The 15,777-nt window shown below is 35.7% G+C and overlaps 2 protein-coding genes across 4 annotated transcripts; one reads left to right on the top strand and one right to left on the bottom strand.

Annotated features, from left to right (window-relative positions):
* On the bottom strand, positions 1-320 carry RB195_025851 (uncharacterized protein; the record flags this gene model as incomplete). The annotated part of the gene is made up of 2 exons (XM_064214168.1): positions 1-95; positions 161-320. The coding sequence occupies 2 exons, from the start codon at positions 318-320 to the stop codon at positions 1-3; spliced, it is 255 nt and encodes an 84-aa protein (XP_064070049.1).
* A 9,639-nt stretch (positions 321-9,959) lies between these two features.
* RB195_025852 (uncharacterized protein) lies at positions 9,960-13,888 on the top strand (the record flags this gene model as incomplete). 3 transcript variants are annotated; one of them, XM_013454031.2, is made up of 7 exons in its annotated part: positions 9,960-10,030; positions 10,576-10,717; positions 10,911-11,075; positions 12,651-12,821; positions 13,038-13,138; positions 13,521-13,718; positions 13,786-13,888. In XM_013454031.2, 7 exons carry the CDS (start codon positions 9,960-9,962, stop codon positions 13,886-13,888), a joined length of 951 nt encoding a protein of 316 aa, XP_013309485.2. The 3 variants fall into 3 exon arrangements, with proteins under 3 accessions (XP_013309485.2, XP_064070050.1, XP_064070051.1); XM_064214170.1 differs by lacking the exons at positions 9,960-10,030; positions 10,576-10,717 and having other exon boundaries at positions 10,998-11,075; XM_064214169.1 differs by lacking the exons at positions 12,651-12,821; positions 13,038-13,138; positions 13,521-13,718; positions 13,786-13,888 and adding an exon at positions 10,785-10,842 and having other exon boundaries at positions 10,911-10,957.
* Between the last annotated feature and the right edge of the window lie 1,889 nt (positions 13,889-15,777).

Raw genomic sequence — 15,777 nt, forward strand, 5'->3', positions numbered from 1 at the left:
TCAAGCGTGTGGTGTTTCTGAATGAAGATCATCTGACTCGAATTTTCCAGCATTCGTCATCTCCTTTCTTTTCCACTCTTCATTACGTCTAAACCCTGAAAAGAAATTGTGTTGCGTAAATATTAATGGACTACTTCCAGAAACTACTCATAAAACTTACAATCTGTCACTCTTTCCATAGCTGTACACTGAATATGTACAGGAATCATTGGCGGACCAGGCGGAAATCCTCGAGCTCCGAAAGGTTTTGGTTTTGGTATTTGTTGTGATCCAGTGGCGGTTTTAATTAGTTGTTGTGGATTTGTTTCAGAAGAATCCATGAGAAGGAATAGTAGAAGAATTATTTGTTGAAAAAAAAATAGGTCAGGAATAGGTAGCAGATAGCACTGGGACAGTTCAGTGGCAGGTCAAACTGTCCGACTAAGGGTGGGCATGGTGGATCGATATCGATTTCCACAGGACTAGGCAAGACCACCGTGCCATTATTGCCAGGCGTATTTCAAATAACTTTTTTTTATGTAGTTATGATTTTTCCTTTTTTCTGGTGAAGGAGGAAGGAAATTTCTTCTGTTACTGATAATTATTCGTGAGAAATTTTCATATTTACAATTATATAAAACAATATTAACTCTATCATTCTCTTATCAAATTCTTATGCAGTAATGTTGAAGAACTCGTTTATGTGGATCTTTCGTAAGCATAATCCATACAAGCTAACTATCCGCGTTTGAGAGAATCCTGTGCCTAAAATATAGGGACTGCTCTTGACTGACAAACTTCGATTCTCAGTGCTATTTCAATCTTGGACTTCCCCGACCACGAATTTTGGCGATACGGCCATATTATTATCGAATACGTTTCGAAAAAATATCCAGTAGATTTTCCGAGGTATATGGAGCACAATGAATTGGGAACGACATTAATTTGACGTTTGTTTTCATCAGGACAAAAGAAATAATGGAATCAACAGTAGTAGTTTGATGGTTTTCCTGGAATGACCTGAAGTAGCACATGCTGCTTATTTATAACAATACAATATCTTAACACTAGATTTTCTTAATTTGTTTCTTTTTTTTTAATTTTTGATTTTAGGATTTGGGAAAATATAGGCAACTTATTAAATTCGTTTTATCTAGGAGCGAAGAGATGATTTAGGGACCCAATGTTTTTTTTTTTTCTGTAGGGAGCTCAGTAAGTATTATGTGATTGAGGTTAGTAATAGGACCTAGGATATTACTTCTAAATGTAAATGTCCCCTTAAGTAATTCAAATCAAGCTTATTTTTCTCCTTTTTCCCATTTCATTTTTCTTCTGGACTTTCCACTTACCAAAACCACTTATTCCTCCAGAATATTTGATCTTTTAAGAGCATAGGTGATTTTTATTTCACTTTCTCGAAGATCCTAACTCTATGCTCGTCGTTTTCCGAGTCATCTTTGCTATTCGTATAGTTTTCGAACGTCATTATACGGAAATACGTCAGCTTCAAAATGTACATCCTAGAATTTCCCTAGCTTTATTTTAGAAATAGTTTTCTCTTCTCGCGCTCATATATACGATAGTAGGAGCCGCTGCTCCGACCCCTTCTCTTTTTTGGATGGTTGGCGAAGGGACCCCTTCACTTCTGGACGGACACCGAAGGGATCCTCATCACTTGAACTGCACCAATGAGCCAGGTGCCCCTCACCAAAGAAGAGCCCGGTTTCTCTCTATCGCATCCATGCTTACGTTTCTTTTTTTCTATTTATTTTTGTATCTCTTCCAAGGAATATTTGAACAATGCCCTTATCACAGTTATCGAATTTCTCATCCAAAATTGCGAAACTTATAGTCGGATCAAAACGAAATGAAGCGCAGCGCAGTTGCGTAAGCTGTTGCGCTCGAAACGGCGCAGTGGAGACCGCGGTTGAAATCGAGATGGGACCGTCGCGAACTGCAGCAATGATCGGTGGTAGCTAGGGTCCCCACCCGATCCCAACCGTACGCTCCAGCACCGCTTCGAGCGCAACCACTTACGCAACTGCACCGTGCTTCATGTCTTTTTGACCCTACTATCAATATAGTGATTGATTTTTCCGCTCTATGTGTATTTTTTGTAGCAGTTTTCACTGTCCTGTTGATTTTATTGGATTACTTCAAGTTTTTTTTTCCTTATTTCGATGGGCTATTCATTATAAATATAAATTTAATTTTCCTTATTCTTAAGCTTTAAAATATGAGCAACTTTGACGCACTTTCAGCCATGAGAGAGAGGAATAGGCGACGTTAAGGTCAATGAGACTTCTTTCATGATAATTTAAGATGTAGAACATGGATGTAACGCTGGAATATTGCAAAATTTAAATCCTCATAAAAGAAATGCTTGGATTAGTCAGTGGAAGCGGTTTTGGCTTATTGAAGTGATTTAAACTGAGTTCATCTGTGCTTTCCACTTATCAGATGCATCGATTTTGACGAATCGCTCAATATTTTGAAATCATAGGTGATTTTTAGTTAATTTTCGCGAGCAATCAATCTCTGTGTTCGTCGTTCTCCGAATTATCTTTAATATTCGTATTTTTTTCGAATGTCATCTGTTTATCATGGTTTTCTTTCAGAAAATTCCAGATGCATCGAAGATCAGTGGCGTGACCGTTGGTCCGTAAAACGAAGATTATCCTCTTAGTGCTAAACGAGGAGGTGCAAGGATATTCGTATTGATCGTTCCACGACTTTTTGCCCTCCTTTACTACACTTGGCTGGACCATTCTATGTTTTTCTCGATTCGTGCTCGTACATATTTTCGCTAAATTTAATTTTTGATATTTACTCTATGTCTTCAACTCTTTTTTTGCCTTTTTTTTCTCGAAATTCTAACTCAACTAGATTTGTGAGGATTTTGTGGAAGAGTTCGATAGTAGAATTTAATAGTTGGTATAATTATTATTGGTAGAATTTAATAGTATACTGTTTTATCTGTTCTTAAAATGACAGTGAGTGTTTGATTTTATGTTGTTATCATAGTGACGATTCACTTTCAATTTGTGATGGGTTTTTTTTTTACCGAATCAATCAGATCCTTAATATTATTTCATTCATTTTTTCTTTTATTCATTTTTCTTCTCTGTCAAAGATTGGGTTGTTGCGAAAAATTTTGAGGAAGTTTCATCTTTTTGAAATGAATTACTATCACGTAATTTTCACATGTACACCTACATGATGAGACCATCATTAATTGAAGGAGAAGAAAATTTTGTAAATACAAAGAGATTTCTTTCTATGGACATATTTTGATACAGAAGTTAGGACGATTTTCCCTTTCCATACCACGTGGTGTTTCATATTTTCGATCAACTTTCAAAATGCGAATGTATTGTTATCGTTGATGTACTGTTCTGTTAATTTACGTGTCACATATGACAAATCTAGTCGGTTCATCTTTTTTTTGTATCGTCACAATTATGACACAAACGTTCGAATTTGTTGAATACATAAGCGAGGATTCTATCATTCTTCCTTCCATTATCCAGGAGAAAGTGCGGAAAAAAGCTCTTCAACGCAAATCTCGGTGTCTGCATCAGCATGAAAGTATATTTTGTGCTCCGTGATGAAGCATAAACCTCATTTCATTGACGTCACTCCGTAAAAATTTCCACAAAACGATTATTTGTTCAAAGAGAACGTTCGTTCAACTCTCATCCACGCTAAAAAACGAAATATCCACAAATTGTTCGGGACTAATTAGCAGCTGCAAAAATACTTAATGTTCAAACGAACCCACCCACACACACATCCGTAGCACCACGTGGTGAAGTGCGCGATCAAAAGAATTAACGTCATCACCTACATGCACGTGATGTGTACGTCATCAAATTTCCATAACGTGAAACGTGATGATATTGACCATGAATAGGTACGGTTATCGTATATTAGAACGTCATAATATTACACAAAATCAGCTGTTTTTTAAGTTGTAGCCCTTGATAGCTAGTCCGTTCCACAAAACAACTCCTGTATGTTACATCTACCCTAGTGTCTTCTTCCCTCAATGTCCATCCATTATCATAATCAACTTTCTGAACATCTGGAATAAAGTATGATGCTAATAATGATACAGGTTTTAATTGATTTCCATAAATTAAGCGTAAGGAGAATAAGGAGCAGTTATATCCGTGAAGAGTGTGTTCCTTATTGTCATGGATATAGATCACTGAATGGTGGACTAGAGCTATCCAAACAAATTAAGTAGGAACGACTAGCTTAAATCCTTGGTTAATAGAGTAAAATGCGAAATCATCTAATCCAAATGGTGTCGCATATGTTTTTTTTCTCTTTAATTTTTCCATTCGATCGTTCTATGAGGTGTCCGACATTTCGAATTTTTAATGGGACATCAATAATCTCGCTCCAGCAACACTCTATATATCAAAAGCGACCTGACAATACTTACAAACAACATTAATTTTAAAGAAAAAAAGAAAACATTAAGGATAGAGATTGACCTGTGGGAACGTATGACGTCAATGAAGGCGAAGATTCCCAGCAAAATGTTAAAAACTGATGATTTTTAAGCCGCCATCACCAAAAAAAGATCACAGTTATCCTTGAGAATCAGTTAAAAGACCTTAAGAAATTCTATTTTATTTTTTAAATGGAGAGGACTTCTCTTTTTGTTGCTTTTCCTGACGTTACATATGGTTAAGTGGAAGGACGCGACCGATATGGAAGGATCGATGCACTTTTCATCGTTGATGATAAGCGTCCCTTCCTATAAAATGGGCTATAAACTAGAGAATGATCCAGAATTACTGTAGGAAAATAGCAAAGAACATTTCAGCAAATCTGTTACTAACTTTGTTAACCTTACATGATCCATAGTTTTTCAGAAACCATTTGGTAAATTAATTTTCAGAACTCTTGCTTCATGATGAAAAAAATCTTCCTCTTCTGAAGAATGTTCTTTAGAACTTCTTTTTTTTTCATATTAGCTGATAAGGTGATTCATGATTGAGTGAGATGTTCTAAATCGGTAAGAAAGTTTAGATGGTGGAAAAAAAATAGACGAAAATGGAATAAATGAAACAAATAGAAAACTTCAATACTTCGTTCGTCGAACAGTAAGCTCTGAGCATGACATATAAAATGTTTGTCACTGTGAAGCAAAAACAAAAGATATTTGAAGATTCATGACTTCTCTTATTTGCTCACGTTTTCATCTGTGAACGTATCGAGTTTAAATCGTCTAAACGAAAAGAAAAAACATTTGAAACATTGAATTCTCGCGCATTTGCTTTTTTTTTCATTCTAAAGAATTTCGCACTTGAAATCTCACGTGCGATCAGGTCGATGACATGCGAAAAGGAAAATACATGCAAACTTCAAGATTCAAACAAACCTATCATTTTAAGGAGAAAAAAGGGTCACTCATTAATAACAGCAGTCAAACGGTTCAATATTTGCGTGGATGACAGAATTATTTGAATAAGAATGAGGTCGTTTTCGATAGTGTTGACTTTTGTTGTTTTTATTGTTAACAGTTCCCACGTAATCAACCTCGGAACAGTAAAGTGGTGATAGAATCAAGTCGAGCGAAACATGTTGGTTTCCCAAGAAAACGAATACCATCCAGGATCCTCCTACTCAATTTCTCAACTAAAATACGAAGTAAGAAACGGCACTCAGTGAATTACACTAAGAGTGAAAATGAGTTCTGTTCGTAATAACATTGCAATCTATGGATGAATTCTACTTAACTGCCACTCAATTAATGGATAGAGTACGGAATTTCTGGATCTTCTTCTTCTCTGCCTCAAAACCATTCATGCAATTATTTCAAGGAAACATTTTTTGATTCATTCCCTCCATATCTTTAGAAAAATCTGCTAGAACATCTACAGACACCTTATAATTCTAAAATTGATGTTTATGTGCTGTGTCCTTTCTTTTTTCATTGAAAATCTGAAATTATATCTATTCTTATTGAGTTTTCGGATAAATTTGAATGAAACGTGTGGGTTATTAAGGATACACGTAATGGTGAGAAAGAACGGTGTTGGATTAACCTAAAGAAGCAGCTCTTAAGGAAAAAACAGTAATAGACTAATATTATCAGAAGAAAAAGAGATCCAGAATTTTAAATTGATTTTCTTGAGCTGTAGCCAAGATTGGTATTGATCGTCTTTATTAATAACGGCTAACGTTTCGGCGTTATCGCCTTTGTCAGAGCGTGGAAAAGGCCTCAGAGGCGCTTGTGAGGATAAATCACTAATGGCTTTGAGTTTACCAGGCTCTAACGAAGGCGATAACGGCGAAACGTTAGCCGTTGTTAATAAAGACGATCAATACCAAGCTTGGCTACAGCTCAAGAAAATCAATTTAAAACTACGTTTCAACATGCTAAGATTCAAACACAGTCGAACATGGGCAATACTCAGATCCAGAATTCTTTTAGATTCGTGTTATCAAAGAAATTATGAAGCGGCTGTCATAAATACGGAAAATGTTAGATCTTTTGAATCTACCCGCCAATTTCCTTATGAATCTCAAGAAAAATTGACTAGAATTCCCTAATAAACAATTAGGAGAAAATATCACAGAATTGAGTGAATTATTAAAAAAAATCCATCTACAAATTGTAGAGAGCTTTACGGAATGAAAAACCGTCAATAACTATCGCCACAGCCATTGGAAATACGTACGACACCGGGGAGGTCTGTTCTGAAGAACTATCATTGATTTGTAGGTCAAAACATGTTCACAACACTTTAGAGAATTTGATCCTTCAATCTTAGACACTTATTCTTTCCCGAGAAGATGACAATGGCCTTCATTGGTTCTCGTTTTCAGCATATATTTAAAATTTTGGGATGATTGTTTACACAACTGTCTCATACAATGTCCAACCTCTTTCTCTCCTCCTCCGCTCCCTCTCTGTTCCACGAAAATTACGCAATATAATGAGTGAGTGACCTGTTATGGTGTACCCTCAGACCTCTTATGCGGGGAATGCATCTTTAAAAGACGATTGGCACCTGGACATTGGTCAAAGGGGGATCCCCCGACCTAATTACACCACGTGTTGTTTGGATCCCCGCGTGACGATCGTCTCGTGGTTTGAACGTTGATCTTATGATCAGCGAATACGGACGTTATTATATGTGGTGCGAAAGACCTTTATCAAATCGAAAATTTACACTAAAAAGAACAGTCATTGGCATAAATCGATAATGGAAAATGTAACGATGTCAATGACAATTCACAACGTTTAACAGCAAATTACTTTTTGTAAGAAACTGAATTTATCCAGAAATGAATAGCTTCCAATAGTCGACTAGTTAAAAGAGCATACATATAAGACAAATTCTATCATATTTCTAAACAGTAAAATCCAGAAATTTGTATTCTTATGTCTGAAAAGAGACGGAAATGGAATTAGAGGTAATACAGAAAAAATGGGAAAAGCGATAACATAAAATAACAAGGAAGAGTGTTTGATCTCTGGATGTTATCATAACAGAAAGGGCAATAAATATAAAGCTATGATGTAATCAAGTGCTTTTCTATTTAAAGAAGACTCATGAACTATGATGAAGAATCGAAAGATCGAATAACCTTACAGATTTAAAAATAGTTTTTCTGAGTTTTTTTTTCTGAAATTCTTCTTTTTCTTTTCTGAAATGTTCAAAATTGAAATTACTTTAAATGTTAGAAAAAAAAGACATTTTATGATTGGATGTGTGGACGAGAAATATAGAGTTACGTATGTGGATTTCCACAAATCATTGTTTATTAAGTTTATATAAAGAATCACGAAAAAAAAACCGATCCTTAGCCACATTGGTAGACATTCAATGACAGAAATAGGATAAGTTGAAACTTTCGCGGATGTATTCCCGACAGAGAACAATGGCAGCTGTAAAAGAATCCAATGGAGAGTACAATTTTCTTTTTTTCTCCGTTCGATTACTGCTGCAATGTGGTTGCACCTTTGTAAATTTACACGATGAATGCATTTGCAGCAGAGACACTGCAATTATTCTTGGTATAAAAAAAAAACGCCATCGATTCTGATTATCAACTGCATTTGTTGAAAACAAAGAAAGAAATGAGAAATGATGAGAAATGTAATGATGGAACTTTATGAGACTAGTGGTGAGTAATTCTTCGAAGAAAAAAAAAACGCAAAGAAGTTGTTATCATTTATCGGGGGAAAAAAAAGAACCGATAACTTCTGTTTAGAATAGCACTGGAATGATCGATGAGATAGGCACGAACATCGTTGTATTATTCTAGAACTTTCTTTAAAAAAAAGAGCCAAAATCATTATTCTTCTCCTTTAAAGGATTTAAAACGAATTAAAAAAAATAGCTTCACAACTAGCGTTAGCTTTATGGTTCTAAGAGATTATAACTTTGACTAGCTCTTTTCCTGGCTTAGTTGTTTTTCTTTTGACCAGAGGCTTCCTCCTATCGCGGCTGTATCTTTCCAAATTATCTGAAGCATCTTAAAAATAGAGTAAGAATATCTACGTCCGCATACTTATTGCAAACGAAGAGAATCGTTCAAAATAAGCAAAAAAATCCTTGTGATCATATTTTTTAATGCTATGTTTTTTTATTTTGTTTTTTTTTAATATTTTAACTGCTTTCTGCACTTTTCAAATTTTGAGAAGGAGTTATGTTTTAATATTTAATTTACATTTAGATTTTTTAAAATCCCACAGAGTGGCAGTGAGAAGCATTTATATAATTAGTTACAATGTGTATTAACGAGAGCTGGTATTAGGTAAGGATATCAATAGAATGGCTGAAATACAAAATAAATAAATAATAAAAAAGATAGAATTACCAACATCTTCTCTTCTTCTCTCATAATTTTCTGATTTCTGGCAACACAGAGAGCATACAAAGATTTGAAGTCCGGTAAAATTGTTCGATCGTTCGTTGTTTCGTACATGACAGTCCAATACACGTGCTTTCGGGAAAAAAAAACCAAAACTTAACAAAGAATCGTATTGAATACATCAGTTCGAAAAAGGCATTAATCATATGAAATATGGCAACAATAATGGAGTTTTGCAAATGTCGATTCACATTTCGAACGTCCTAAAAGAGCCAAATTTTGAAATGCTCTTATTTGTGGCATTGATCCATTATTTTTTTCGTAGAAGAGAGAAAAAAAAACGAATTTTTATGCGTGATATTTTCGTGAATCATAACTCCACCCGGATAATCACAAATTCAATTTTTGCTTTTCAGAGGAGTAATTAAAATATGTTCTAAAAGTTGCTGATTAAGCCAAAATTTCTCATTTGAACTTCATTTTGTCAAGAGGTGAGCTTGGAATAGAGGCTATTAGAATTTCATAGAAGATAAATGAGTCCAAATTAAAGTTGGTAAGGAGGAAAAGAATATATGGTCGTTAATATGTGGTCTCATTTCCGCTTACGTAACGTTGACAATAAAATCGGTTTTATGATTCGTTATCTACGGACTTTTCCGGGATTTTTTTTTTCAATATTTTCCTTCTCTGTCAAAACAAATGTCTGATATTATAGCAGCTAATCACTGATAATAAGTAGCCTGATCAGTTTTCTCTATCTAACGCTTTATCAACGTTCTATAATAGTCGAACGATGCTTTTCTCGTCTTTGAACGGAAGGATATTTCGTCGACATATGGGGTGGTCGCTACATCAACACATGCCGATAGCGGCAGTTTTCCGATCAGGATAGCCCTTCGATGTAGGCGTGACCACGTGGGGTGGGGGTGGGGACCACCGTTTAATATGACTATCTCGCCATCGCGCTCTCAGTCCTGTGCATACAGTAGCCGCAAACCTGTGTTCGTCATACATCCTCTTTAGACATCCAGATAAATCTTCATATCTTCCCTCCTCGAACATTTTCATTCTCTCTATTTCATAGCCGAAGCCTTCTACTCATTTCTTCATTTCAGATACAAATTATAATATAATTCATAATGAAGAGGACAGTACGACTCGCTCAACAATTTGTTACGGCCGTCGGATGTGCTAACGGGAATGGAGGACGGTGAGCGCAATTCACTGCAATTTTATTCTGTTATTCATAGATGCACCGCATACTTAGTAGTGACGTTAAGCGCCTAATTACAAATTACTTTGTGGAACTTTCTCGAATCGAGTAGCTAGGATTCCTTCTGGATTTCTTCTGGATTAATTGTTTGCTAGAGAACTCATGACACAATCTTTTCAGAACTTTCACATTAACGATCATCGTAGGAGTATTTTTGATCTCTACTTGCATCTCTCGTGGGGTTTAGTAGATCAAAGTTTTTTTTGTAATTTATAGGCGGAACCACTAGTCGTAGTAAATAAAAGTGCTTGTGTCTAGTTAAAACTGCATTTCTAATGAATCATGATGCAATAGGGCATACTTCCGACCATAACACGAAGTTTAATTCTTCAAAATCATTCTACGTAATCGAAAGCTAAACATAATCTTCTATGAAATAACAATAATTGAAAAATTTGCTTTTCTTTCTCTAATCTTTCGAATAAAAGGAAAAAAAAATCCCACTAGAATACGCTCTGCTATCAACGATCCTTCTTTTACAGACATCTTGGTTGTGAACATGCTGTAAAAACTCTACAAAGCTCAAAATTTCTTGAACAAGTCCGAGTCCCGATACGATGGAATAAGATCGTGGAAGAGGTCACAACTGGACGACATTTTGATGCGCTAGCTGGTGTTACCAAGGTGCGGTTGGATTCTATTTCAGTAAAAAAAAAATAGTGATGAGTTATTCTTGAGACCCTGTTTCTAGCAGGAGGTCCAAGAGGGTCAAGTCAAGCCGGCCATTGACATCCATCTGGTCGCTCTAGGTGAAGCTACAGTACCGAATCTCAACAGTGAAACGTCCAAAGCCAGTGCATTAAAAAATCTATTTCAGACATGCGAAGAACTCGCTTTCCACGCAAGAAAAGTGATCGAGAATAAGGAAGAACTCCTGGTGCTTGGAGGTGATCACAGTTGTGCTATGGGAACGTGGAGTGGTGTAGCTTCAGCACTTCGACAGGATGGTGATCTGGGACTCATCTGGGTTGACGCCCACATGGTAAATGTTCAGAGAGTTTAGGTTATCTTCCGAAATCCGTAGATGAAGTGGTTCAAAACTGCGGAATTGACAATATGGTAAAAGTAATGATAGGATCTTTCAACAGATAATTTCGAATGCATCTTTTAACAGATAATTTCGAATATATCTCTTCCGGAAGCATAGTTACTTAACTTAGGTACTCTTTTGGATTTTCTTTACCCTGAATTGAGCAGAAGGGTGTCAATTACACTAATAGTTCATTATTAATAAATCGAACGAGGAATTACAGAAAATCTATAAGTAGAGAGTTACATTTATTTCCATTATTAAATTGACTTTAACACATTTTCAATGTTACATCACAAAAGTTTCCTAGTAGTATTTTTCGAGAAAATGAAATCGTACTACCTATTCCCATTCCTGGATCTTTAGCTATAGAGTTAGTACTGCTTCTCCTGAATCAGGAACAAGTTCATACGCTTAAATAATCCTAAAACTTCTATTCTATTAGATTTTCATTCCAATATTGTTAGGAAAAAGTGAAACTATTAGCACAGTCAGGTCTGAGCCATTGGATGTTGCATAATTTAGGAAAAAACACTAGAACCTTCCAGAAACACATAAAGCAGATGAATCACCATTGGCGTTGACTTCCTATTCCCAATAAAATGTCGATAAAAAAAAACTTATGGTGATTATTCCTCACCACATGTTCGGCGCATATAATTGTTCCTATGCGAACTAAGGATATTTTTGCAACAAAGTATTGAGCCTGCACATAATAATTGGTAAAGACATGAATATGGAAGAGAATTTGGGATCATCAAACTGAAAATGCTTAGCTATACGCGTTAACTAAATACTTTAGTTATACGCTTTAACTAAATACTTTGTGGATTTACTATGCGACAACAGAGTGCAGATATCCTGGACAATAATATTTCACTAATATCTGCTACATTTTTGAATGCAGAGATAAGCTAATCTTCACCATTTCAAATATGGATACACTTGGGAATTTTCCAGAGAGGTTATTGAAAATCTTTTCATTGCTGCCGCTAATCCCATAGGAGTACGCTAATGAAGGTCTTCCAGAATAAAATTAATCAATTCGAAGACCATCTATTATGCTGTACATACAACGAAAAGGTTTTTCATGGCGATTCCCAGCTATTTCTCTTTTCAACCAATTCGGGATTCAATAAAAGATTACACTTGTACCAAATCATTTTTTTAACTATCACATGGCGTTGAAATTTGTTGGATTACGGTCTTTGCAGATGGATGTGCAAACTCTATCGGTTTCCACTTAATTGCGTTGTTCATTGAAGAAACAGTACCTGAAAACAGCTGTCCGTTGCAAATAATTGGAAAGAGAATTTTTACCAAGGGTCCACTTCGCCTCATTCCGGTAAAAAAAAAACGAAACAGAAAAGTTCTTAAAAATGTACGTAGAAATTTTCATTTTTGAATTACAAGACAGATGCGGAGCACTGGAGGAAGGGTAACTTCTTGACTAGTATAGTTGTAATACAGTAATACCATAGAATTTTGTGTTAAACCATACTTTAAAAGTATAATCTTCTCTTCTAGGATGCTCACACACCAAGCACTACTCCTAGCGGAAATATTCATGGAATGCCTGTTGCACATTTACTTGGATTTGGTGATAAAAATCTGACTAGACTCGGTGATGGTATGCCTAAAATTCTCCCACATAATATGTGTATGGTCGGAATACGAAGTTATGAACCAGGAGAACAAGTAAGTGATGTAAAAATTTTGTAAGTTTCGCCTGCACTGTAAAGTAACCTTTAAAAATCATCCTGTTACCAACCGAGCGGCCAACAATTATCGTGCTGTTCTGGTGTCTTTCAACGACATCGTTACTCGATATTACAATAACGTTTTGATATCAATAGTGTTACAACGCGATAAGAATAGGATCGAATGATTCGATTATCGAAAGATCATTTTTAGGAACTTCTTGAAAAACTTGGTGTACGAATTTTCTATATGGATGAGGTGGATCGACGTGGTATCGCTGAAGTTATGCAAGAAGCACAATATTTAGTAACAAGGTTGGTCATAATAAGGGTTTTTATCCCTAAATATCCCGAAAATTCTAGCGGTGTCCTTCAACTGGCTAAATCCTCTTTTCCTTTTGTAGATGATACACAGTAGCGAAGAAATTCTTTTTGTTCGTTGGAAAAATCACTTCGTATCCAAAAACATTGATTTTTGTTTATCTAAAAACAAACATTCAACGAACTTGTTCCACTCTGTTCTTCATTTCGTCGCCATCACGCGATAATTCTATTTTTGCCCCATTCTCCGTATCTCTGCATTTTTTGGTTTTCCGAACGAACCGAAATTGTTCTACAACATACGTGGAACGATCATATGATGCGAAAAAAACGGTAATTAAATAGTCCATGAAGAATGTTCATCTCATCTATTCAGGAACACAATCGGTTTTGGAATATCGATTGATATTGATGGTTTCGACGTTAGTGATGCTCCGGCTGTCGGCACTCCCGAAGAGAACGGTATAAACGCGAATGAATTTTTACGAGCGCTTCTAACATTGGATCTCTCAAAATTGGTTGCAACTGAAATCGTGGAATTTATGCCGGAAAGGGATGATGAACACAAATCAAGGTCAGCAAACTGTTCAACTCATTCAACTCAACATATTTTCAATCCCTTTATAATTGTGGATTTTTAGTGAACGGCTTGTGGTGAACTTAATGGAGGCGATCTATCTCACCAAATTCTTCCAACAAAATACAGCAATCGGTCTCGAAGAGCGAATGATGGCTACTGCATAACAAAATGTTTTATTTGATCTTTATGTACACATATTACATATTATTGTTATTATTGCATTATTTCTAGACGTAGTCAATGACGCGGGATATCAGGGATATCACTAATAAAGAATGCATAATATGTGTGCAAAAGAAAGTGAAGAACATACAAGTAGAACAACAACAAAACAACAATAAAATACACTACAACAAAATTTAATTGGTTATAACATCGCTTATTTGGGACGGCACCATAATAGAACTTCTAATTAACGAATGGGCGGAACAATTGTATCCTTCGATTTAAACGTTCTTTTTTGTTCGAGGAAAAATCCAGACCTCAAGAGCGAAATATTGGAGAAAATCTCATTTTATATCGATTACATTGCGATATAATCAAGGAACTCCTTCCTTTTTGGTTTCTTTTCACCAAACACAAAATCATCTGTGGTGGATTGGATGATAATAAGTGCATAAAAATCCTACACACAGTTGCTCCATCAACAGTTTCCAGAGGATTAAGTAGTCGAAAAAAAATAAATCAAAACATAATAGAATAGTAGGTTATTCTAATAGTTATGCTCTCAATTTGAACGCAACCTCATGGATGCTCTGACTCCTTTGGAATTGATCAACTTTAGCGAAAAATAAATTATATTCTGAATCTCAGCACTATGGAATGCTCTCTTTCTTTCCACACTACGAAACTTTCGTGCTCCTGTATTCTACCGCGAAAGTCCTACAATTCTAAACAAATATTTCTTATTATTCTGAACAAATTATTCCTTTTACATCAGCCAGGTGCTGTGGTATAATCGACTGCTACCAAAATATCCAAGGAAACCTGAAATGGCTAAGCTGTCATCTAAAGGAAATTGAAAGATTAGTTTCAGTTGCTCTCCTAGTAGCACAGGTATCTGGAAATAGTACAAATATTCCAAAACGATTAAAGATCTCAAATAAATTGAGAAGAAAAGAAGCTATGAGGTGATTTTGCTATGAAATATCCATGATTTTGGTGTTTTGCTGATTATTTTGCTTTCGTAAGTAAAATTGGTCAACTTCTCTGATGGATAGAAAAATCCAAAGCAAATGTGAATGCTAAAGGAAATTCCCGTATCTTCGAGGATTATGGCTAAACTCATCTAACTGTCATCTAAAGAAAATGAGGTGAGGTAGCAGCTGGAGAAGAAGCGGTCCTAAGTAAGGAATATAGTTTCAACTAATCGTAATGAATGAAGGTGGAGATCGCTCTAACAGTTTCGTCCAGACAAAAAGAAGGAAATCTTTCCATACATTGATAAAATTGTAAAACATCAGTTTCGGTTAATAATACATGATCGAATGATTATTTTCGACGCCAAAAAAAGCGATCCGCAATTTTGCGCGAAGATTCCAAATTTGCAGGGATGGAAAAAAGATAAAAATGTCCAATATTTAATAATTGCCACGTATTTTGTCCAGCGCCAAATTAATCTTGATTCTCTGTTCGCTGCTTTAATTGTTTGGACTTCATTATCCTTAAACACTATCACAACAAAAAATGTACACAATAATGTGTCGTGTCCAGAAAACCAACAGTTGATTTGCCCCAAAACCAAATATTTTAACTAAAGATTTTCTTCTGTTTCCAGAAGCGATCGTTGTATTTTCCTCTCTAAAACAACAACAACACAATCCTCCTCGGTTATACTCGAAAACTAACTTCCTAACACTCCCAAACAACCTCAAAAAGAAAACCCCGGCGGCATATACCCACGAGTTGCCACTCGCCTTTGTCCAGATGCCGCGTTATCGAATGTCTCGTACGTGATTACACATATTACCACAATACATAACAAAATAATCGCAGGAGTTCCAACGATTTGCCACATTCTTCTCACCTCGTTGTTACCTTCTCTTGTTCATGG

The sequence above is a fragment of the Necator americanus genome, chromosome X, assembly GCF_031761385.1.
Source record: "Necator americanus strain Aroian chromosome X, whole genome shotgun sequence".
NCBI classification, from domain to species: domain Eukaryota; kingdom Metazoa; phylum Nematoda; class Chromadorea; order Rhabditida; family Ancylostomatidae; genus Necator; species Necator americanus.